Source organism: Diadema setosum, chromosome 1, assembly GCF_964275005.1.
Source record: "Diadema setosum chromosome 1, eeDiaSeto1, whole genome shotgun sequence".
NCBI classification, from domain to species: domain Eukaryota; kingdom Metazoa; phylum Echinodermata; class Echinoidea; order Diadematoida; family Diadematidae; genus Diadema; species Diadema setosum.
The window spans coordinates 31,846,997-31,873,728 of NC_092685.1; the positions used below are offsets into that span (position 1 = coordinate 31,846,997).

Sequence of the window (26,732 nt, forward strand, 5' to 3'; positions counted from 1 at the left end):
AGTACTGTATCCATCATACATTTTGTGAGGTTTTTATTCTCACAAATTGCACAAGTCCAGTGCTTTTTGTGAATCTATTTTAACAATGCGCGAAAAAAAAATCTACTCTCATCCCGACATGAATGTGACATGTTCATGTAAATTTCTGCAATCATTTTTGTATTCCACAATCACAAAGTTAAACATTCACGAAATTGTCGTGAGTTCCCGAATCGTGAAGAATTAGACTTGCTAAATATATGGCATACATGCATTCACTAAAGTATATGGCACAGTGTTCCTGGTTGATACCGTTTGCTGATTATTGCTAGTCACCTGGCATATACGGTAACTAAGTACCGTCACAGAAGCATTCCTCTCTCTCCCTGAGATAGCAAACTCACCTCAGCCATCTCCTCAAAGCACTCGCCGATGCCAACGAAGGAGTTGCTGTCGCTGTCGTCCATCATCTCCATGGCGTCCTCCAGGAGACCCAGGAAGGAGACAGTCAGCTGGTGGATGTCCAGGATGTTGCCAAAGATGGCGTTCACATCCTGGTAAGAAGAGTGGAGGGGATGAAAGGAAATATAGATGGATTGAGAGTAATGCAACCTTGACAAGATGATCTCAACTCATCCCCAAATCCATACATTATCTATACACTTTAAATGCACTTTCACCCATACAATGATAAAGTGTGATCACAGGATTAATGTTTCTTCAAAAACCAATATCAACGTAGAGCCATGCCCCCTTCAAATTAGTAGTTAATTCTCCTTATATAAAGACTTTACTGACTGATGAAACATTAAAAAAAACGCACGCTCAGAGAAAAAGAATAGAACTTCTACAAAACAAAACTGCTCAATCCAAATTCAAAGCAAAATAAATCGATGACTAACTAATTTAACCTACACATCCACCTTAGTCCAATTCAATACTCTGACAAGTGCCATGATGAAAAGAGATTGTGAAACACTTTGTTTGTTTGTTGTTGTTGTTGTTGTTTTTAGACAAGTCAGTATCTTTAGACATCAAACATGGGAGTCAGTTCTAAGAAAGCAAAGAATGCTTGCCCTCTCTCTGGTCTATCTTTTCATTGTGCAGCATCTTGAAAAGCTGAGGAAGTAACCGTACCTCTTGCGTAAAGTACTGAGGTGCATCAACGAAGAAGTTCCTGAAGACCTTGATGATGAGGTTGAGGTCTCGCAGATACTGTGTCTCCTCCATGATGAGATCTTTCACCACCTCGTCGTAGGTCAGCGTCCCCGTGCGGCTGTCTTGCAGCTCGTCCTCCACGCTCAGAGACGACATCGCCGCAGCATCATCCTCGTCTTGGTAGAACATCTCCATCAGCACCTGTGTGTGCGTGGGGGGGGGGGGGAGGGGGAACATAACTCTTCGTCAAGACTTTGCATCTTCGGGATGATCCCACTGTGAAAACTTTGTATCTTTAAACTCCTGTAAATGTGATGCATTAATACACACAGTGCAGATATATACAGATGAACAGCCTCCACTGCTATTGCCAAGTGAACATCTTTGGTAATATTCTGATCACCCATATTGGGTAGTATAACCATCAATATCTTCATAAAGATGTTGGCAAACTTTCAAAACTTGAAATACTATGAAGAAAAAATGATGAAAACAGTAACAAGCTATCCCTTTGTATCACAAATCCTTCATGTATTAAAAATTACGGTCTATGAAGAGTACATTTCAATGCTATGAAGAATGCATTTCATGGCTATGTTTTGGGGTCTTTTGAAGATGCAAGTGTACAAACAGGGTTATATCTTTAAGAATCAATATTCAGGGCTGAACTCACCTTGTCGGCACACATTGCAACTTTAATGTCCTGGAGGCTGATGTTGGTGTGGCAGATATTCTTCACGTAGTTGCCTGCCAGCTGTCATTGGCATGTAGGAAACACAAAGTCAAGGTATTGGTATACGAAACAAAATGGTAAACACAATTTTGTAACTGCTTTTTTTTACCTCTCATGGGTCAAGTCAAACCCTAAACATGGCTAGTGGAACTGCGAATATCTACAATTTCCTTCCCCCCCCCCTTTCTGATTGAAGTCAATAAGTAATGATTTAGCTTGGGATTAAAGGCTAAAAATCAAAGGAAGACACAGCAGTTGGGTAACAGAAGGCAACTCCACAACATGTTCCAGGAGACTTTTATGAAAAAAGCTACAGTCAAACTTGTCTTAGTGGCCACCTGTCTATAGTGGCCACTTTTTTCGTTTCCCTTGGGTGACCGCTATTGACAGGTTTGACTATATCATGATTAGAATGGGAGAGGTTTTATAAAAATTGGACGTAAGGCAAGAATGTCACAGAATTCCACATTTTCATGTTTTCACCAAATAGTGACAGTGGTCACAAACCTGTATCTAAATAAGTTGAGGAGAAGGTGTCATTACCTTTTATACCCCTCTAGCTGGTTTGCAATCAAATACATCATTAACATCAATTGATTTGGCGGACAGTCAAGATCAGCAACTGAAATTACAACTAGAGTCAACCTTGCCTAAGTCGAATCTTTTTGGACTGAAGAAATAGCTTTGACTTAGAGATAATTCGACTTATGAGGGGTTAAAATCGATAGAATATTAAGAGAAGAGGAATTGAAAAGACCTTTGACTTAGACGGTTATTCAACTTTTGCGAGGTTGACTGTAGAACTTGCTTTGCCCTACAATGAACAGAAGATAAATCAAACTGTTATGACTGGAAGGATAGTTGATGGAAAGGGGGACATCAAGACATGAGGCATAAACCAGGATAGTAGAATGACTTAAGTCTTGTGCAAACTAAATACTGTTTTGTCTCATTTCCATGATATGATGAAAGAAATGAGGTCCTTTTCTAGAACTGAATTATAGGTCATGTGCCCACACCATCAGCCAGTAGCTTTGTTTACATAAACATGCATTTCATAAGAACCTAGAAATGGCATTTGGAATGACATCTGCACATGTGTTGACTGAAAAATTTTTTGCTCTTTTTTATTTCATTTTATTTATTTTATTTTTTTACTTTTTTCTGGTTATTTAACTAGTTATGACATGCTCATCATTAGCCAATTTTAGCTGTCAGATTTTAGGACTGCAAATGTCAGAAGTGACACACAGCAAGAAGAGTATAAATGGGGCATGGTTTGGGCTTACTGTAATTGCACTGCAAATATGCTATTTGTAGTACAGTATTCATCGCATAATCGGGACAGGTTGGGAGTAGCAAACACGGCCCCTTTAAGCGGGGTGCCGATTTCGCGATGAGCACTCACCATACACTAACGGCATACGACATGTACATGTAGTGCACACACACACACACACACACATGCATACTGACGTACTGTACATGTACATGAATACACAACCATGCTACCCCTCGGCGCGACCCTCTAGCTCTCCCTGCACATGGCTTTGCTTATAATGTAGGGGAGAAAAATGTTTGCAAAAGCATGTGTTTCGCAATGGCATGGATACTAACACACGGCGCTTTCTTGGCTATGCATGTACGTGTACTGGATGGACGGAGGTCAAAACACACCAGTCCGAAGCTTGCTTTGTAAGTTCGATGTAAACGACAACTGATAGGGAATCTTTGAAATATTGTTGTGGTATTTTGGTAGATTTTTTGTGTAAAATATCAACAAAATCAAAGATCGCTTGAAGAAAAATTGTCCCGTTTATCAGAGGTCCCCGCCCGATTATCCAATGAAAATAACATGCATTGGAAATGTTTCTGGGAAGCGTATGTCATTTAAGCGAGGTTCCTGATTATCAGATGCCTGATTATGCGATGAATACTGTATCACCATTTTTGGTCATGGTGTGAAGAATGAACATACACTGTCAAGATAAATTCATGCATATTCATATCACCCTCATAAGATCAAACATATTCCTATTGCTTGCACCCTCCTGAGATATGTGTCAGTTTAAGAATTATCCTTCTTTTCTGCACAGAAACAAGGCTAAAATTTGTAAAATTTTCCATACAGCCCAATTACAGTAATTTTTTAATGAGAACTCTGCAGCAATAGATTGAAGTGTGATGATTAGACCTGTACAAAATAGAAAAACTGGGTATCTACTGGTCTGACAAATAGGTTGGACTAGGCAGAAAAAATAAGTTAGTGTGCAGCCCTGGATTAACAATGATTACCCTTTTAAATAAAGAAACACAAACAAACAAACTGACTAACGAAAGATCATATGGGTATTGTACATACAAAAATCTTAAGTGTTATTGCTTTCCCAGTTCACAAAGAAAATAAAAATGAATTAAAATCATGAGATTTTGACTCTGTAACTTCATTTAACTTCTATGCCGACGCTTCATAAACTAACATCCAATAAAAAATTATACCCTTTATGCAGATAACATGACAAAGAACTCACAAGGTCAAACTCACTGTAATTTTTACAACCTTCAACAACCAGATGACCCCAGAAAGAAAGTTTGTGTGGGCATTATGAAAATGGATCACACAACAATGGTGGGCATTCAAGGTCAGAACCATGGATAGTTCCAGGATACCAAACCAGACCCTGGACCTTAATTATAGATGCTCTGGATCCATATAGAGAGGGACCTGGAAACATGTCACCTGCCGACTGAAGAATTCTGCCCCCCCCCCCCCCCCCACGCCTGTAGCAGCATATAGTCAACCCTGTTTCAAGCCCCGTTTTAACAGTCTTTCACACTAAAGTTACCATGGCAACAGCAGGGTAATCTTTTTTCACCCTGCATTTTAAAGCAGTCCCCGCAAAATGTTGCTCAGACATTGTCGCGGTAACTTTGGCCAAATTCTACCCTAGCATTGCCCTAACATTACTGTGATACTCTCCCGGCAACCCTTCTGTTAGAACGCAACCGCGGTAACATAGCTTTGATACACTCAACCCACATGGACAACATTGCAGACAGAGAATGACTGACACACCACGTGCCAATCACGTGCATAGACTGTAACTACTAATCTCTACGTAGTTGAGATCAGTGATTGTATGTGCACAATCTAGAACAATAGGCGCTACTGGCCGGTAGGCGTGCTAGTTACATCAGTGGACACATCCCCTTCATGGAAACCTACCTGGGTAAGGTTTTCGGTGAGTTACCCCTTTCAGTAACTCGTGCATTTTTGGCCAGCTCCTGGCCTGAGTTAAATTGGCCCACGCCAAGCAGTAAAAAATTGCGTTCATTAACCATAGCAGAGCAGCGCTACTTTTACAATGACCCATTCACGAACTCCACCATGTAAGGGATAGCTACCACGGTAACTGAACACGCGCTGCGGCGGAGGCACGGCCAGTAATTGTGACCTTTGACCGTGCAAAGAATTTTGGCCCGAGCCTGGCGCTGCTACCGTTCATAAACTCTTCGATCAGCGCCAGGCTTGAGCCTGGCCCGCGCCTGGTGCTAGGCTGCAGCAGCGCAAAAATAGTCTGCCACTTTGGCCCAACCCATTCATAAACTCAAAATGTTACCACTTAGCTCGGGCCTGGCCCGTGCCAGGAAGGTTACTGAAAGGGGTATAAGTCTGTGAAAATGGTACCCCTCGATCTCTCCTGCAATTTTATTGGAATTTTACAGGAATTTTGTTCTCCCAACATTGTCACGATGTTGCCACAGTAAGGTCTGTTAAAACACGGCTTTAGAGGTTACCTGTCTATACAAGCCACCTGCATTATGAGGCCACTCAAACCCTCATGCCCCCCTCCTTCCCCTTCAAGAAAACTTGTATGGTGGCCACCTGTCTGATACAGGTGAACGATATTTTGCAGCATTTAGTAGCCACCACCTTTCAAGTTCTGTGTTACTTTCTGCCAAAGAAGCTGCATCTCCTGTAAAAGCCCTTTTAATCAGACCCAAAGAAGATACATTTTCCCCTATTACTATGCTTCTGAGATACAAATAGCAACATGATGCTACCTTTTCTACACAACTATATATATAGTAGATTATTGACATGAAACAAAAACAAAAGAAAACTGGCCATTAATCCATCTACAATAACTATCTAAGAAGACCACCAAATGTGTCCCATAAACGGAGCAAAAGGCAAGTTCAACTATAGATCCTACAGGTATGGTACATATTTGTTTAGAGTTAGACTAGCTTACTCTAGGCAGGTTGCCCTCTATATAATACCTAGATGGCTACACATAGTCTATCAAACATATCTGAGGGGTCAAGCATCTCCACATACTGGTAGATGTGCTGAAACACATGTGGGGTACAGGCATCTTCCTAAGCCACTAACAATGACTTGTACAAGGTTTAGCTTTTAAAATCTCTGCTGGATGCATTTAAAGCAAAGCAGCTTTCTCAATAACAGCCCCAATCAATTTCTTACACCGGATATCAACATAATTTTACATACAACGAAATACAAAATAAGACATGGGCTTTTGTAAGCTCTATTCTCTGGTAGCAACCTCGAAATTCTTCTGCAAACAAAATCAGTGGGGGAAAAATTCAAACAAATGGATGACAGTTCTGCTTCACAAGTTCAAGTCCTTTTCTGACATGCTAGTTAAAATATAGATCAGCATATGTGATCTTACAAATTTCATTTGTAGAGGGAGACAAATTGAAGATAATTCAAACCTCAACCTTCACCCCTCCTAACACATATGCAGAACTTTTGAGAAGAGGTATCTTTTGTGTGAAGAGAGAATGATCACTCCTCCTTTCAGTTAGAACATGCCAAAGCTGAGTCTCACCTTCAGGATGTCAGCAGCAATATATTCCAGGACAGCTACAAGATAGAGAGACACCTGGTAGTCGACACGGTAACCAAGCACCTCCTAGTAGTAGTGAAACACAAGCAGACAAACAAATAGATCAGGTGACTGGATCCCTGCTCTCTTAGTTCAAATCTTCTTGTATGGAGTCACATTTGTTTTCTGTAATCCCAACTACAATGGAGCAAGTTTTCATCCTAAACAAAAGTGAAAATGTCTTTAAATACAAACAGAAATTAACAGAAATATATTATTCACAAGACTATAGGGAATTTGACCACATAAATCCATGATGGACAGCAACGAGCATTTTGAACATCAGAAGTATAACACCTGTCTAAAAGTGAAGCATGTAATTAACTAATTTGGTTTGCTGCAAAACAACATACAGTTAAACAGGTATGAACCATTTCTATAAAGCGTAATAACCGGCTTGTGAAATACATGCAAACAGTATGAGGCTTTAAAAAAAAAAAAGAAGAAGAAAAAAAAAAGAAAAAAATATATATATCCTTTAAGTCATGATGCGACAATAGTCATCAACTTCATACTCATTGTATAATGTAAAATACCTAGACAAAAGTGCACTGAAAATGCAAGATGCAATGTGCAAAGAACACCAGCGTTCATAACATGGATGAACATTCCCAGAGAAATAAGCTTACAAAATTTCCTGCTCATGTCAGAAACTGCCATACAGTTTGAAGAAGGGCCCCTAAGCAGACTCTTGAGTGAAAACATGCTCATGCGTCACTCTTATGGCCTTCTGCAACTATTGATGACATTTCCAAACATTGCTCCAGGTAACCTTGACCAATTCCCAAGAAACATAGATTAAACTAGAAATTGGTATGCCTCTGCCATAATGCATGATTTTCCCAATAGGTCTAGATAGTACATGTGGACAATGTGTGATTACATTTTCACAAAATTGGCAAAATATTGAAATGACAAGTCTGTCACTTGTGTTGAATGTTCAGCTTCCTTGACCTAGGTTTAATTGGATGAATAGGAGAGCATGTATCTAGGGATTTAAGGACTTTAACTCGACTTTGACCCATTCATACATTTAGGCATTGAGTAATTTTCAAGGTACAGGTGTGGAGAAAAAGTGCAATTTCTGAATTGAATAGTAAATTGTTACCATTTTCATCTGGCCCTTGACCTAAAATTCATAAGATAATCACTTTCAGGTAGAACATGCATAATATGTACTAAGTTTCAAGATAACTTGAGCCACTTCCGAGATATGGAGGAAAAAGTTACTTCAGCACTTTCACTTGATCTTTGACCTTTTGACCTTTGAGGCAAAAAAAGAAGAAAAAAAAAACTTTCCAGAGAATTTCGATTAGGTTACACATGTATGCATACACCAAGTGTAAAAAAAAAAAAAAAATAACCCTGCTGGCATTGCATGATAGGAGGGAAAAAGTAAAATTTTGAAGTGTTGCACTTGACCTTTGACCCCTGACCTTTGACCCCATGAACCCTACATTCTCTAGATAATCACTTCCAGTCAGTATGTAAATATTATGTTCCATGAAGATACCTTGAACAATTTTCCAAGGTAAGGAGAAAAAAAGAAGTTTTAATATTTTTACTTGACCTTTTGACCTTTGACCTCATGACCCAAACTTTCACCAGAGAATCTTAATTGGGTAATACATGTATACACTAAGTTTCAAGAAAATATCTTCAGACATTCAATAGATATGGTGGAAATAGTGAAATTTTATGTATTTGACTCTGACCTTTTGACCTTTGACCTTTGACCTCATGACCCAAACTTTCACCAGAGAATCTTAATTGGGTAATACATGTATACACTAAGTTTCAAGAAAATATCTTCAGGCGTTCAATAGATATGGTGGAAATAGTGAAATTTTATGTATTTGACCTTGACCTTTTGACCTTTGACCTTGAGCATGTGCACCCAAAAGTTGATAGGCACAACTTCACCCCCTAATACACATACATGACAAGTTTCATTAGGATACCTCAACAGGTTTTGATAGTTACCTTGTCCACAAAATTCATTACAGACGGACGGAAGGACGGACGGACGGACAACCCGAAAACATAATGCCTCCGGCACCACTTCGTGGCGGAGGCATAAGGGCCATTCTCACATAAAGTGTTCAATTTCAGTCAGAGTAAAACCCAAAAATCAACCACGAAATATTCGTTCAAAACTTGTCTTTATTTAAACAACAACACTTGCTGGATAAGAAACAAAACACAGTAAATTCCCAAAGGAACGCATTTACAATGTATAATGGCACAAAGTTGGGCATACATTTCTCTATATAACTCTATGACAGATACGTTACCGATAGGACACAGCATGATATAAAACAGGTTTAGATCAATACATCGGACTATTTGAAACCGAATTTCACCCAAGAATGGCGTCTGATCCCGTACAACAACACGAATTGCCTTTTTAAAGTAAGAATAAAGACAAACTCATTATATAATTTGTCTTTTCGCTGCATTGATAAGGAGTTCACGCAAAAATTTGTATATATTTCCTAACTTTTTTTTTCACTTGATTTCAGTTAGACATGCCAATAACAAAAATGCCAATATATTTGATTAAATTGGTTTAAACTACATGGATGGCCAACACGACCAAAACTGACCATCTTCCAAAAGGCTTTATTGTACACTTTTGGAACAACAATCTCGCAAATGACCACATGTCCATGGTAACGTATCTGTTTCTGCATCTTTTTCGTAGCTGTTATTGATATTGATAGCTCTTTTAATGAATGTGCTCTATCTGTTTTTGAATTTTGAGCTCAGAGCAGGAAGAGTAACACTTTCTGTCTTCAATTACTATCAAATTTGACGGTATATATCAAAATTCAAAGGTAAATTGTGAGTATCTGTATATCAGAACTGTACATTTATCCAATAATCTAATCGTTAATTTTCCGTAAATTCTCAACCATGTGTTGTGAAGAACTCAAATTGTAAAGGCACACAAATAGATTTAAAACAATGTTACAATTATATTATTTTGCACGGTTACAAACTTTAGTAAATGACTGAATCACCAAAGGACGTTTTTTGATAATTTCTTATCATGGTAACGTATCTGTTGCAATAGTATACAACTTGTCGTATATCCGTGTAAATCACATCAGACTTTTTCATGTTTTGTATTACTTGCGCTCATTGCAAAAGTGTAAAAAGACTGAATATGCGAATCAGTGAACTCACATGCTTCTTCATTAACATATTATTTTCACGGTAAAAGTCATGGTAACGTATCTGACAAAAAGATAATTATCCATTTTCTGCCTAAACTTCTCTGGCACCTGGCAGAATCGAAACATCATTGTAAGTGTATCTTGTGTAATTCCTGTGTGGAATAAATGATAAAATGCAGTATTTGTGTGGCTGTCGTCATTATTCATATCTAAGGTGACACATTTTAGTAGCCTGTTCTGATCACATACCATAGAAAATCCCTTTTTGATACGCATTCAATATTAACATTTGAGGAGATCTATCTCCATAAGAAGGATGCATGATAGTATAATGCATATTCGTCGGCTACATTTCAACAGTGCCCGCATGAAGATTCAATTGATATTCAAGCAGGCAGTCTAAGTATTTTCAAGCAATGTCCTAACATTGTACGCTTAAGATATAATTTTTATGAAAAAGTTATGTAATTAACACATATACAATAGCATTTTACACGATTTGCCATATATGTAAAATCATGTAAATATAATTCCACATCCATAATTACACATGTTAACCCATCAAGGTCGAAAACTTAATTTGAGTTTTAAGGAGAGAATTTTCATATTACAACATTAAATTTGCAACATAGAATTCTTTATTTTACAGAAGATCCCTTTAAAATGCGATATTTGAAAGTTTTTTACGCAAAGTCAAATATTTCAAAGGTCATGCTGCTGGAAATTAAAGGTGCCAATTTGGATGAGAAAAAGTGAGATTTCGATTTTCAAATGGTTGTCAATTTATTTGAGCAAATTGGAAATGACTTCCATGTACTGCAGTGCAGCACGTACTTGATGGGTTAAAGAAAATGTGAAATAATGCCTTATTGTTTGTACTGTAGCGCTCTTTCTCTTTGCCCTGTAATGACAGCACATCATATATCCTATATATTATATATATATGAGTTTATATATATGTATATATATATATATATACATATATATATATATATTCATTTATTTATATATTCATTTATTGAGTTCTAATTCATACAAGTTTATTAATTTATTCATGACGTATTATCACCATGCAGAAAACGGTTTTCTCTGTATAGTTGCAAATTTTGTAATTTCTATTTATTAGATTATCAAATTGAATAAAATAATTTTGTTGTTATGGACCTTTGTTTTACTTCTAAACAAACAATTAATATTAAGCAAAAATGAAAATATGATCATCATGATGTATACGCCTATACCTGTACTTTCGAGTGTGAATCCTGTTTAATGCCCGTCTTTTGAATTGAGCTGAGTTTGACAAATCTGCTACAGGTTTACGATAATCGCGCCTGGCGATATCTTTCATTTTGTAGGAAGGATGGGTCATTTAATTTCTTCCTTTCCCTGTATAGGCCTTTTGTATTTGTGCTCGTGTTTTCCCCATATTCCGAAGAAGAAATGAAACCAAGAAAATGATTATCAAAATAATTATGTTCATCATAGTAGTGTAAAAAAGGAATCAACTAGTCATAACTAGCCTATATGTAAGATGAATACTGCCTACATTAAAGAATCTGGAATCAAAAACTTAATGAGATCTAACCTAACTATAAACAATGAGACTAAACAGGTGACAAGTAAACATAAATATACTGTACATTTTAAGGTAAGAGAAGGAGTGCAAAGTGGTAAGTGAAATATCTGAAAATGCAGGGCTCTACTTTACAAGGAACCTGCATATAAAGAAGATATATATACAAACATACACGCACACACTGTATGTATGTATGTATGTATGTATATGAAGGACAGAGATGGGTGGATCAGCATTAAGTTCTGTGCGATGTCGACCAATAATAATGTATTATTAAAGATAGACCTAGTAATACTACTACTACTGGTGATAATAATAATAATAATTATAAGTATCATTATGCTTCATTTCAAAGCAGTTAGGGAAGAAATAATTCGTCTACCGGCACAATAACTTATTAGAAAACCACCAGATCCTAACCGACAGATACGTTACCGCACCTGTCAGATACGTTACCAGCTTTTTGTGGCACAACACACAATGTTAGATTCATAATCGAGTCACTGACAACTGGATAAATGTATAGCATAGGTGGTGCACTTGTACTAAATTAGCATTAAACGTAAACTATTGATATCATAAACATGCCAAATGTACCGTTATTATCTAAAGATTATTTTGACAAACGCATTTACGAGATGTCTTGCGAAGAACGATGAAAATTTACTGTAAATGCTCCATCGAAACGACTACCGAGCGCTCCACACAGGGTAGCCATGAAAAAAGTGACTGCAGCACATGATAAACGAGACGGTCTCTTTGCTAAATTTTCGTAATCATGAGCGGAGAATTACGCTCACAGAGTGCGCATATTTCAGTAACGTATCTGACGTAACGTATCTGACGTAACGTATCTGATCGCACGTTTTTTCAAAGCGCAATAACTGTTAAACATTTGCAAAGAATGGGTAATTATTTTTTGTGATGATGCATAATCTCAAAAGGTCTTAATCAATGTACAATTAAACAATATTACATCAAACACTTTTGTAGGAGGTCGTGATTTATAGGTAACGTATCTGTTGCGAAAAAAATGTGGAAAATGCTTTTTCGGAGATAATGGTCTGATTTTGAAAACCGAAATTTAGAAACAGAAAATCAAACTTAACTGTATTTGATAAAGTATATCCTTCTGATATTAAACATGTATTGTCGTATCTCACGTCTGCTATTTTCACTAATTTATCAATCAAAATGTTTTGGTAACGTATCTGACATGAATTTTGGCGACACACCTTCAGCGAGCTCCGGAGGGATTTCAAATTTTCAAATTTCAAATTTTGGCTTGTTTATGCATAAATATATCAGACGTTAATTATATTTACCAATATCATGTTGGGTTCAAGCTCATTTTATATAATTTTTTAGCATAATACAAAAAGTACATGATTGCGGCGACATTGGGTTTTGGGATACTTCTCCAACTTTACCAGTGGATATTTCAAAAATTACGCAAGCGACAACAATATTTTCTTTTTTACTTTTCTCCTCAAACCCTCAAGTGTTACATAGACAATTTTGGCAATTCAAACCAGGCCTTTGGCAATGGAAATAATCGTGGGAACGTTGGCGACACATATTTTCAGTTTTTGAACGCTTTAGCAGAGAATGGCCCATAAAAGAAACACTTTTTCCTGCTCAAGTTCAGGCTACCACTTTCCTGCTAGTTGTATAGTGATGCATTCAACGTCACATCTACGTGGTTAATCAGGTTTTTTTTTTCTACTCCCTGGGAACTTTGGCCCCGTTTACAGTGCGAGGCGAGGCCACGGCTGAGCCGCGGCCGAGCCCGCCTTCATTTCGGTGGAAACGCGCAAAAGGCCAAATGCGGGGCCAAAATTGGCCGCGCATTTGGCCTCGCTCTGGAGGTGGTCTCGACCGTGGCCGAGCCGCGGCCGAGCCCCACTTTTTCTCAGTGTAAACGCAAACTGGGCCAAATTTACAGCCAATTTTAGTCTGGCTTCAAAACCCTCTGCCCGTACTATTTCGCTATTCAGGATATTAACCCCCTCAACATCGAAAACTAGTATAGTTTAAGGTGGTTTTGTCCTGCAAAGGATTTTTCCTTCGGCAAAGGCCTTTGCCCGAACGGCGACGTCGTCGCCACAGAATTCAGTTGGAAAAGGGTCTGAAAACCAGACTATACCGAATTGTGTTTGTTTACCAGCAGAGTGCCACTACGACACAATATTGAAAGGTTTGAATTAAAAGCGCGGCCGAGCCCGGCAGTGTAAACGGACAAAATTGCGGGGCTCGGCCGCGGCTTGGCCCAGCTCCGCACTGTAAACGGGCTCTGTGTTTTGAATGTGTATCCTAAGACTATTCCTAATGGATAAACATTAGAATGTTACAGACTCATGGTGTGTCATAATCCATACTGCTCACTCCAGTTTCAGGAAAGGAAAAAAAGTTCTATAGAGAAGATACTTTGAAACCAACTGTGGGTGGAAAGCACAAGACAAGACTGAATTCTATACACATAATAAACGAGGCAGGTTATTTCTGGTAGGTACACATTAGCAAATGAGTTGTGTAAGGTCTATTGTGCCTGTATGTCAAAGATCAATCATTAGCAAATTCAGCAGCTAAAAATAGAACTCATGTGTCAACTTCAAGAGCTGGGAGCCTGTGTTAATGGGGTCCCTGGAGAAGTTTCAGATTGCTGCTAAATTCTCTTGTCTATCTTTTTCTTTGTTTTGAAGATTAATTCTGTGAAGCCTAGGATGTGTGGTACTTTCACTACACTGGCAGTGTCATTGTTCTTTCTGTCCACGTTGGGCAAGTTTCACACTGTATCCAGACTCGCACAGAACAGTAGAACTAGAAAGTAACCAAACAGGCAACAACATTTCTTGTTTGCGGACTGAATCTATGTCAATCTTTTAGTGTGTGTGTGTATTCTTCAAGAAATCATACAAAACCTCTCTTACATTTTCTTCGTGGTCATACCCTGAAGCCCCCTATCTTATTTGTTTGACAAGGAAATATGAGCTTCAGAAAAGTACACACAATACACACAACTTAAATGCTGCAAGTGAATGTTAACAAATGCAGTATCAATGGAATAAAGCAATGTTTACATAGAGAATTGTTTATGTCTGATAATTCCCACAAATGGGTATTGTTCATCAGTGTTATATTTAATTTCATAAACCACATATGACTAGCCTCTTCCTACACATAGGCACACTCATTAATTACATTTCATTACAGAATATGTTACCTCACAGACTCATAATTCTAGCATTTTTTCATGCCTCTCACTTGCCTCAATTTCTTACACAAAGACAGCCACGTACAAATTTGTTCACTTCCGATGTCTGATCCACAACACACATGCATTTGAATTCCCCTGTAGAACAAAAACATCACAATCATTCATTTGAACACTCACCAGACCCACACAAGAAAGCCATTAGGACTCCAAACAAAGAAACTTGCACCACAGACTGGATACATGATGATACCCAGTCTTGGCTGAGTGTGGGTCACTATGGTAGGCTCCCACTAGCCACAGACAAGGTACATGATACCCTCTATTTTTGGCTTCTAATATCCGTTTAGGTTTTTCTGCAATCAGATATCTGCTTTTCATAAATATCCATCCCCCAGTTTGACTCACTTGGCTTACTCGCTCGCTGATCAGCGCACACACTCACACATACACATACACATGGAAGGCTAGTGACCTCAGAGGAGACAAGAGCCTCCGACATAACGGTGGTGACATGTGGGGGCGGAATGCAGTCGCGGTGAGGATGATTCATCGTAGGATGCTCTGCCGTAGGATGCTCCCGGCCTCTCCCCCTCTCTCTCTCCCTCTCTTTCTCTGCCTGTCCCTCCCGCTGCATCATCTATCCCCTTCATATAACCTAGCATGCTGGTGACATTACTGATAATATGTGCACAACAATGTCTCTCTCCCGATTCCACATAACCATGGACATTAAAATTTGGGCTTCTAAGCATCTTCATCTAGACTGTCTGAAGATGCCTGTTCATGTGCATATTTGCAAGTGATGACAGGCGAAAAGACCTGCCTACTGTGGGCTTATATCACAGAATGTATACAAAGATTAACTAGACTCGGAATTTGTCAAGACTGACAAATTAGGTGATCCGATTTTTTTTTTTAATCAATGATTCGAGTCCTGATCGCAATAGGCATGACCATATAGATTTTATCTGTGTTTAGAGACATTGGCCGTGTGATATTTGGATTCTCATTTAGAAAAGAGAGTGAGGTCTACCATCTTTGGTACCAAATTCGGTATAAACCAGGGAGGTACCTCCCTGGTATAAACTATAACGAAGATACAGAATGAAGTACATTTGACCATTGACCCAACTTTGCACAGCCAAGATGGCATCTGAGCAAAAAGTGGTTATTTTGTGAAATGATCCTTGTAACATGGTCTTTACGTGTGCAAAATATGGGAAAGATAGGACATGTATTCACCAAGATACAGGTTGAAACATTTATGACCTTTGACCCTAATTTACATACCCAAGATGGTGTCTGATCAAGTAGTTGTTATTTTATGAAATAATGTACGTGACATGAACTAAACATGTGCAAAATATGGGCGTGATAGGGGCTGTTTTTCTTGAGTTATTGCAAAGAAAGTTGTAGAAAGAAAGAAATATCTCAATACATCGAAGATAAGTTTGATTTCAACCAAGTTTCTTGACGTGATCTCGGCGTCGTATGAAAAAATGGAGGGTATAGTCACGATAGCCCAAAGTCTGAGCTACAACATATTAAAATCTGGGAGAAATTCACAGAAGAGTAAGTGAGTTAGTGTTCGATAAAGACCGTCATGTCAATTTTCATTTCCAGAAAAATTCCCTCCCATAGAGATAACACGTAAACTGGTTAAATTTGACAAGGTTACATTATATCTAATTTCACGAGGTGAAGACATCATCCGATTAAAACTTTGATTGAACAAAACTTAAAGAGTATTACATTGGCTACAACATACTAAAATCTGGAAGAAATTCACCAAAGGGTAATTGAGTTAGTCGTCGATAAAGACAATCATGTCAATTTTCACATCTAGAAAAATTCCCTCCCATAGAGATAACACGTGATAATGAAGATAAAGAAAGAAGTACATATGACCTTTGACCCTACTTTGCACAGACAAGATGACGTCTGAGCAAAAAGTGGTTATTTTGTGAAATGATTCTTGTAACATGTTCTTTACGTATGCAAAATATGGGAAAGATAAGACATGTATTCACCAAGATACAGGATGAAACATTTTTGACCTTTGACCCTAATTTACATACCCAAGAAGGTGTCCGATCAAGTAGTTGTTATTTTATGAAATAATGTACGTGACATAAACTAAACATGTGCAAAATATTGGGCTGATAGAGCTTGTTTTTCTTGAGTTATTGCAAAGAAAGTTGCAGAAAGAAAGGAATATGAAAATACATGGAAGATAAGCTTTAATTTCAACCAAGTTTTTGGGCATGATGCCGACTCCGTATGAAAAAACGAAGGGCACACTTACGATAGCCCAAAGTCTCAGCTACAACATACTAAAATATGGGAGAAATTCACCGAAGCATAAGTGAGCTAGTGCTCGATAAAGATAGTCATGTCAGTTTTCATTTCCAGAAAAACTGCACTCCCATAGAGATAACACGTAAACTGGTCAAATTTAATAATGTTACTTTTAATCCATTTTTACGAGATGATGCCGTCATCCAATCAAAATGTTGTTATTATATTACCGAAAGAGCATTTAATAAGCTACAACATACTGAAATCTAGGTGAAAATTGGCAAAGGATTAGTGAGATACGCTCGAATGAACTTAAAATTTGATGACGTCATTTTGAAAATTTACTTTTTTTACTTTATTAAGAAATTTGATATCTTTTAATCATTTTTTCAGCATCGTCAACCCATGAAATGACATGTACAACTCATCAGCTTTCAGAATATGTAAAGAAAATGGGGGGTCACCGTCCATCCTGACGAGTAAAATCGGATTTGAAATTGGCGGTTTTTTGGCATTGTTGGACTGTATATCGCCATTGACGCGCGCGCGGAATTTCAACTTTGACGGGTCTGTATGACGTCATATTGAGTCGGATTGACTTGAAACTTGGTAGAAATATTCCTTGACATTTCAGGCATCCGATAAGTGTGAAAAAACGGGAAATTTCTATTGCATATGAGCTGTGCGTGCGTATATATGCGCGCGCGTACGCGTCCGTCCAATTTTTTCAATTTTTCAAAAAATGCTCCAAATGGTCTGAAACGTGTGCAAAAAAATTTTGAGCTCGATTTGAGCATACAAATATTTCTACGCGCGCGTACGCGCACGTTTTAAGAGAAAATATGAATTTTGAGAATATGAGTAGAATCCGCATAACTTGAAATATATGTGACGTAAATTTCATTGAAAAACTCCATTCCATTAATGAGATATGAATGAAAATGTGTTTTCATATAATGACGTCATAGTGACGTCACGGTCGACTGATCACTATGATTTTATTTGACCCGTCGTCTTTGGGACATGATACATATATGGTATAATTTTGACATTGATAGGAAGAACACTTTCTGAGCTAATCGATACACAAATTTTGTCCAGAAATAAAGAAAGAAGAAGAAGAAGAAGACCCAACAAAGAATCCGTACAGATACAGAAGGTGATCCGAGAGGATACTCGGATCACCTAATCATAAGCAGATCAAGGGTTTCCATCCACAATACACAGGCACACTTATCACCCAAAATACAATGCAATTTGAATTAACAGAGATCAAACGCTTTGATCAACCAATGATGTCGCTGGTAACTCCACTCCCATCATTTCATTTTGAATGAGAGTTATTTCGGGTAATGATGCAAGCCGAGTGATGGCACACGACGAGTCATCCTCACTTTTCCCGGAATATCAGGGCATCCAAACACCGGACAGCTCGCAATCGATGACTCAAGTCTCTGGACATAACAAGTCCCTCCAGCAGTCGTCATCCTCATGTTAGTTTCTGGATGTGGGGTGAGAATTAACTCTCACACATACATAGATATATCCTGGTTCATCGCCATCATGTGGAAAATCAATTATACTTCCCACATACTATGTACATTCATTCTTATCTAGAAAGAATCACTATTTTGCAATATGCATGCTCCCATGAGTAACATTTTGTTGTTCTGTCTCGCTCTGTGGAATTCTAACAACAGCTTGGGAAAAAATTAGACAATGAGTATGTAACTTCTAGGTATATGCCAAGAAATAAACAATCAAAATGAAAGGCTCAAATTTAAAAGCAATATACAACAACCTTGTGCGCTCAGTTCCTGCACTATGCAGGAACAGATATGGTACCAAAAAGTCACTTGCATAGTGTATTAAATCTGGGCCACTTGCAATATCATGGGTAGTGGCACCAATTTCGCTGACCCGAAAATCTTTTTTTCTTTTCTTCTCCATTTCAATTGTTGAAGATTTTCACAATTCTTTCATGGTGATGTAGGTCAAGATCACTGAGAGAGGCAGAACCATGGCAGTGCTGATCAACAGCAATCATTAAAGCTGACTGCCACAGACTGCATTTTTTTTTTTTTTATTTCCAGGTCAAAACTAAGGCTACACCCATTTGATGTGCTTCTCAAACATTGTCATGGTAGCAAAAAGCCATTACATGTTCACTGCAGTAAGATTTGGGGATGTTTCCCTACCATTTCTACAGTAATACTAGTCCATTCACTGAACCCCGCTACAAAACAGTCACATCCACATGTATGGGAAAAATGTATGTCATCAATTTTTACCGTCATGGACTAATAGAAAAGAAGGCCAGGAGCAGCTCGAAGGTGGTGGTAGGGACAGGACTTTTTTTCTTTTGACTAAATAAGACACGTATTCAAGATATCCAATTCAAGTACCTACACCTTGACAATGCAGTGACTGTGTAAGGCTTGTCTTCAAAGGGATTTAGCTTACTTGTGCAACATTCTTCACATCATGTCAAAAATTGACAAACTGCTAAAATCCTGCAGAAAATGCAACTTTTTATAGATGCAGAAGTTCAACAGTGTTTTGTTTGTTATTTGTGCCCAATTGTATTTGTACATGTGACTATGCATGCCAAGTTTGAAGACAAATTTAAGCATCTAAAATCTGAAAATCAGGGCCCAAATTGTGAAAATTTGGCACATTGCCCATTTGAACAAGATCCTGCCCCCCTAGGGATGTTCCCTGCCAAGTTTGGTAAAAATCCATCATGGGGTTTTCAAGAAGAAGATGAAAATGTGAAAAGTTTACTCACTTTGGACGACCAACGACGAATGATCACAATAGCTAACTTGAGCCTTTGGCTCGGGTGAGCTACAATGGGGTGAACGCAACAAAACGTGACAGCACGTAATAAGCCGTAACGTAACTTGGAGGTGCTCCATAGTAGGACGCGACGGGATTGTGTTGTCTAGCCTGACAAGACGTGAGAATGGCGTCTGATAGCTACATGTTCACTGGAGCGAGGACTCGAATGAACAAGACTAGAATACCGAAGGGAAAAAAGGAGAATATCGCACCTACTGATGGCGTACTACGTTTCAGGCAAACAGGGCCGGAAGGAACATGGTGTATACACAGCACAACACTTCACACTGGCACTGGTCCTACGGTCCCAGACCAGTAAAAATCACTGTTGGGCCAGTAAGTTTTGGGCAATTGCCAAATTTGCTAGTCCAACATGACTAGTCAAACAAAATAACATGGTCGGGCTAGGCGACCAAAGATCAGGACCAATAACTTCTTCTACTGCAACTGATTGACCAATTGTCCTGTATTGACGTAAATAAGCACCGAATTAGCCTGTGTTAATCAATTTGACGCAAGGGACAGGGACAGGTCAGACCAGTAGAGAAAAAATATAGTTTGTGTGCAGCCCTGAATAGCATGTACGTAAGAAAAATAGTACTTGAGGCTGGTGGAATGCCAGCCACTAAAGGCAGTCAGCAGGCTTTCCTTACTAATTATAAGAGAATGAGAATGATCAGCCCCAGGGATTCCCAGGTACAGCACCAAACAAAGCCAGGGGCTGGTTTCAGTTTCTTTCCTAGAATCCTGTAGTATAACGGGGAAAGCACTGGGAAAATCCATGACCTGGATGAAAAACAATAAACCCCTTTCCCCCCCCCCCCCCCCCCCCCCCGGAAATAAAACCCAAAGAAACAAACAAAAACAAAAACAAAATGCTTACACTGACTAAGGGAAGGAGCCTGTGTGACTTGGGATACAAGCATGGATGTATGGTAAGTGGTGGGGGGGGGGGGGAACTGTGCTTCTGAGAAATAAGCTTTCTCTGTATGGTCACTATGAAATGATTGGCACGGAGACAGTTCTGCCAGCAGCCTATTTATAATGTCTCAATGAGAGGGTACTTGTCATAGAGGCTTGATATGTCTCAGAAATAGCTGCGATGATCAGGTGATATTCTAAGAAAATTTCCAAAAATAAGTTCACCGACACATGGCAGAGAATGAGGTGGGGACGAATCCCAGGCTGTCACCTACTGCACACAATCTGACTAATTAGAGGGGAACTACATAGGAGAATATTCCAAATGCCAACTTTCTGACCAAATGCACCTAGGGAGAGAAAGCCTAGAGAGAGAAAGCATGTGGCTATGATGCCAAATCACATGGCAACCCTCAAAACATTAAAATTCACTGACTTTAACTACTCTTGAGGAAGCCTTCTGAACAGAATCTGACTTTTCCAATTCATGATTTTCTTCCGTCGAGATGTTTTCATTGCAACTGATTGACAAATTGCCCTACATCGACGCAAATAAGCACTGAATTGATCAGTGTTTTAGTAGTAGCCATGATAAAGAATCATGGGCGTACATACTCGAGCAGGATTCGAACCTACGACCTCCTGATCACCGGACAGGCGTCATCTCCACTAGACCACCGAGCTTTCGCCCGAAAGCAAGTGTTGGTTCTAATCCTTATAGCATGCAGCGGGTACTGCTTTGTTATTCAAATTCATGATTTTCTTCCGTCGAGATGTTTTCATTGCAACTGATTGACAAATTGCCCTACATCGACGCAAATAAGCACTGAATTGATCAGTGTTTTAGTAGTAGCCATGATAAAAAATCATGGGCGTACATACTCGAGCAGGATTCGAACCTACGACCTCCTGATCACCGGACAGGCGTCACCTCCACTAGACCACCGAGCTTTCGCCCGAAAGCAAGTGTTGGTTCTAATCCTTATAGCATGCAGCGGGTACTGCTTTGTTATTCAAATTCATGATTTTCTTCCGTCGAGATGTTTTCATTGCAACTGATTGACAAATTGCCCTACATCGACGCAAATAAGCACTGAATTGATCAGTGTTTCAGAAGGCTTCCTCAAGAGTAGTTAAAGTCAGTGAATTTTAATGTTTTGAGGGTTGCCATGTGATTTGGCATCATAGCCACATGCTTTCTCTCTCTAGGTGCATGTAGTGCATTTGGTCAGAAAGTTGGCATTTGGAATATTCTCCTATGTAGTTCCCCTCTAATTAGTCAGATTTGCGTCGATGTAGGGCAATTTGTCAATCAGTTGCAGAATCTGACTTGGTGTCACAACCAAAACAAAGTTAACTGGGCTGCCAATGTTCCCACATCAAACTTCGGAAGATTCTAAAGGGGAATTACGATGATGCTTCTGTATTACATCCTGCGGAATCCGGGAGACTTGTAAACTCTGCTGGAAACCCTACCATAGCACAATACATCGATGCCATCCTTCAAATGAACTCCCTACACAATGCACCAGAGAAGTCATCATCACGCCATCACGAGGACTGCTTGGAATGGCATATGACACATTGGGGTTGGCTGACATATCGCAAATAAAGTGGTTACCATATATTTTCTTTATTACCACTATATACTTTCACTCAGACTTTCACAGATCAGCTGGTCATTTGTCATTCTTTTTAGTCACAGCAATACTCTCACCTATGTACAGTTTCCTTTCGAACCATTACATGCCATTGTCATGCCAACAAGATTTGCCCAATATCAAGAATACAAATTTGCTGAAATTATATACATTATATAATATCATTCTCATTATACTGGAATGATCTTGCATGTAGCATATTTGAGATTTATGTATATTTCACACAATCAGTTCAGAGAAGACATTGATGTGCAGTTTCAAAACATTTGAAATTAGCTGCATACAAAGTTCGGGGAGAAATCTTTTCTGAAGTCATAATAGGCACGGTCAGACTGGCAAAAGATCTAGAAGTTCAAGATCACGATCGTTAGAATCTCGAAGTTTTGGCAGTGTGACCACAAACTTCCCGCGAAACTTCCCAATCCACCAAGGGATATTTTCCCCCATCCCTGCCAAACTTCTCGATCTTTTGCCAGTGTGACCGCTAGAAACTGAAACTTCACGATCTTTGTCATGCTACCAGTCCACCACCTGTTTGCAGGCGGTGCCTCAGAAGCGCATTGCTATTGTGTTGTACAGGTGTTCATTGTTACGTCACAATCACGAGACATCAGATGGCGCTCTTTCTTCTTTCTTGCACATGCGCACTAATGACCCAAACTTCTTGATCCAAAGATCAAGAAGTTATGACACAACTTCCAGTGTGACCAGACGACAAAAGATTGCGAAGACTTTGCAATCTTAATGATAAAACACAAACGATGTGCCCAGGTGTGGATCCCAGCACTTTAATGTGCATGCTGGTTTTCTTCCCTTATCCTTTTTCTTCTAAGGTATGAAAGACTGAACACATGCCTCAGTATTTCCACATTTCCGAGTATGGCAGGTGTGTTTGAGGTTCTTTCTTTAAAATTTTGGCATTCAGAAGATGCAATTTGATAAATGACATGCACATGTATAATTCCCAGGTTTTATCAAGTTCAGCTTTGATCACAAATACATACAATGTACATGCAATCATTTACATCTGTGTTCGTGAGTCGAGGCAGCAACATTACTTGGAACTGCCAAAGCCCTCCCTCTAAATGACGCTGTTTAGAAGAACGTGTTTTTCCACTGAAGAGACAATCTATATGATATACATGGCTTCTGCCTCCAGGTCCTGCTGGCCCAGACTCGGACTGCTGCAGTTCCCAGAATCACTACCACAGTGGGTATCTAGGTGTTTGCCAGTATAGTCACATCTGCAGATTGTTTGTCACTTGCACAGCCCAGTAAATACTGCCCTGAATGAAAACTTCCCCAGACAAAGCATAGTGCTTTCTCTCATAGGCCCTTTTTTTTTTTGGGGGGGGGGGGGGAGGGGGTCACATTCAAAAGGAAAGTAAATCCTGATATTATGTTGCTTTGTATGAACATGGAAATGTAAAAAAAAAAAGTAGATCAGTGAAAGTGTGAGGGAAAAAAAAAAATCAGCAAATAAAAACAAGAGACCCTGTGGGCCTCGCACTCACTCAAATGCTGCAAGTTCATATTCAACACATTCTTGCAGAAGAACATAGCAACCTTGAGGGGCTTTGGGGGCACCTCCAGGGGGCATGGTGTCCATTTGTATAGCTATTCTATCACATCGACCTTGCTTTTTTTTTTGGGGGGGGGGAGGGGGGAATTTCCCCTTTAAAGCTATAAACAAATTATTTGGCTGTAACAGACCACAGCACCTGTACAGCATTCCTATATCTCTGTTTTTGTTCTTATCATACTGATCACTGCGACAACCCACTCCTCTTGCTTCCATACCTGTGGTTGTCAAGTTTAGTTATGGACCTAGGGATGGTGGCAATGTGCTGTGTGGCAAGCTGCAGTGTGGCAAGCAACAAATGATGCAGTTTTCTGGCTTTTAATTTGCCATTCCCTGCATATCTCAATCAGTATCAGCCTTCAAACCTCTTCACATGTAATCTACTGCAGTAGTCTCAACCCCTCCCCCCCCCCAACCCCCTCCCCCTCCCTAGCTGTCCTGGCACCTGTAGCACACTGTCATGAAACAAAGAGAAAGGTGGAAATAAGAGGGATTCATAAGCCATGATAGAATGACACTGCGTGGCTCACCCTCAACAACTGATGAATCTTGTCGACGGGCAGCACCAGGGGTGCCTTCTTGCGCCCCTTCTCAAGGGCGGAGCGAGCATCGTTGATGGCCCACTGGTCAATGGGGTTGGGGAAGGTCTTCTTGACGCGGTCCTCCACATCGTGGACGCTGTGGGGTTGACCGGCACACAGCATGTTGAGAAGGCAAATGATGAGACTCTCGATGTATTCTAATGAATCTTCGTCTGCCTGCAGATTGGCATGGACCTGTTGCTGCACCTGTTGGAAAATTGAGTAAATCCATAATCGTGAGCAAGACTTATTATGGGATCAAAACAAAGCCTAGTCTATTTTGCTAAATGCTGGGGGGGGGGGGGAGGAAATTTACTGACTCCTGAAGTACCACAGGAGAGTTTAGATATAAAGAGCACAATAACTGCAAAGAGTGAATATTCAGCATGGAAAAACAAAGACATGTGCAAAATCAAACACAGCTTGGTATCAGTAGCGCCCATTGTCAGAAGCAAATGTGTACCCCGTTTACCCTGCGGGTCGGTTTCAGAGCCTCCTCGAGGTTTGAAAGCCCACTCAAAAAAGTGGTCTCTTGTCTGTTTATATTGCTCCACCTAGTTTTGCCCAAGTAGGTCCGACTGGCTCCGTTTCCATGGTAACTGAGTTCCCCTATGATATATGGCATGGGCTTTTGAATTTCTTACATAATCGTAAAAGTGACTGAGCGCAAAAGTGCAACTTTCATCAGTGGCGACTGGACAAGACGGCTGGTTTGTTTACATTTTAGGTGATGACCTTCAGTGAGACCTTCCGGGTCGGCAAAAAAGCCACTTCTCGAACTCCCTAGCATTTACACTGCAGCTGAGGCTCTTTGAGGCTGCTGTAGGCAGCTATGAAACCACCCCTTGGAGGTGGTTTGAGAACCTGACCTGATCAGATCTCCGTTTCTGAATTCTGTCTGTTCATACTGAGCTGAAAGGCTGCTCAAGGCCTGCTATACAGTGGAAACTCAGTATAATGAGATCCATGGGACCAAGACAATTTGTTCTTTATATCAGATATTTTATACATAGTAGTCAATAAACAATACAAAACAAGGGAAATAAATTCATGGAGACCGGAAAAATTCAGAACCCTCTTTTTGCTCAGGATAAATGGGGTGTCCAATGCATTTCCTAGTAGGCCTACGTGCCAGGTTTGTCTTCCTGGTAGATTTACAACTAGACTGCAACGACGGTTCACTACAGAAGGAGTGGCACTGCACATACCGCTATTCCAATGGATTCACGATCAAACAGAAATGGAAAGAAGGAACAAAGAGAGCAAGAGAGACAGACAGACAGACAGACAGACAGACAGAGGTGAGCAAAGCAAAATGTTTTAACAAGATTCCTGGAAGAGTACTTATCTTGGCTTATCTAATAACTTGTTATACAAAATGTCAAATAAAAAAAAAATGAAAAAAGATACATTATACACAGAAAGGATAGGCTTTCGACTACAGGCTTCAACAGACAAAGCACATCAACCCACTGGTAAAATACAATGTACAATACTGTTTTTGTCATTTTTTTTTTTTACACTTCAAAGAAGTATTTCTGTGTAATTCATAATTTCAGAGAGAAGTCTCTTGAGAAAAGGGTTTTTTTTTTTTTCTCATATCTCATGTTGAGTCTGCAACTTTCTTCTTTAACAACATTCCTGCATTCATTACATGTATCCTTACAAGAAAAATGTCAATGAGTGGCGGTACATATTTAAAAATGTTGAAGTTCAAAAGGTCTGTTCTTAGGTACCCATTACAGGCAGAGCTGAAGAAACATATCTTCACACTTGCCTCAAATTGGTAACTGCTGAAGTATACAAGACACCCAAGCAGTGACTTTCGGTTGCCCTTAGCATGGACCTACAAGGTCCATGCCCTTAGTAAGCATGCATGCTGGCTGGTAGCATCTTGCAATGGTTGAGAGCAGACCTGGAAACACCCTTATAAATCAAACACATACCGTACACAAAGAATACCCCCCCCCCCCACAGACACACATGCATACACAATTGTACATTTATAAACCATACATGCATTCATGCATACATATAACTCTCCCTATTCACAGTAAATATGTATACATAACATGTACATGTACATAATA

The 26,732-nt window shown here is 39.4% G+C and overlaps 1 protein-coding gene across 1 annotated transcript in view; it reads right to left on the reverse strand.

Annotated features, from left to right (window-relative positions):
* Positions 1–26,732, reverse strand: part of LOC140235414 (son of sevenless homolog 2-like) — a 94,257-nt gene that overhangs the window by 55,314 nt on the left and 12,211 nt on the right. Inside the window, exons 2-6 of the mRNA XM_072315443.1 lie at positions 24,592–24,849; positions 6,730–6,813; positions 1,811–1,891; positions 1,117–1,338; positions 384–533 (exon numbers count right to left, since the gene is read on the reverse strand). Of these exons, the coding sequence (XP_072171544.1) occupies positions 384–533; positions 1,117–1,338; positions 1,811–1,891; positions 6,730–6,813; positions 24,592–24,849 (795 nt within the window). The remainder of the gene's footprint in view (positions 1–383; positions 534–1,116; positions 1,339–1,810; positions 1,892–6,729; positions 6,814–24,591; positions 24,850–26,732) is intronic.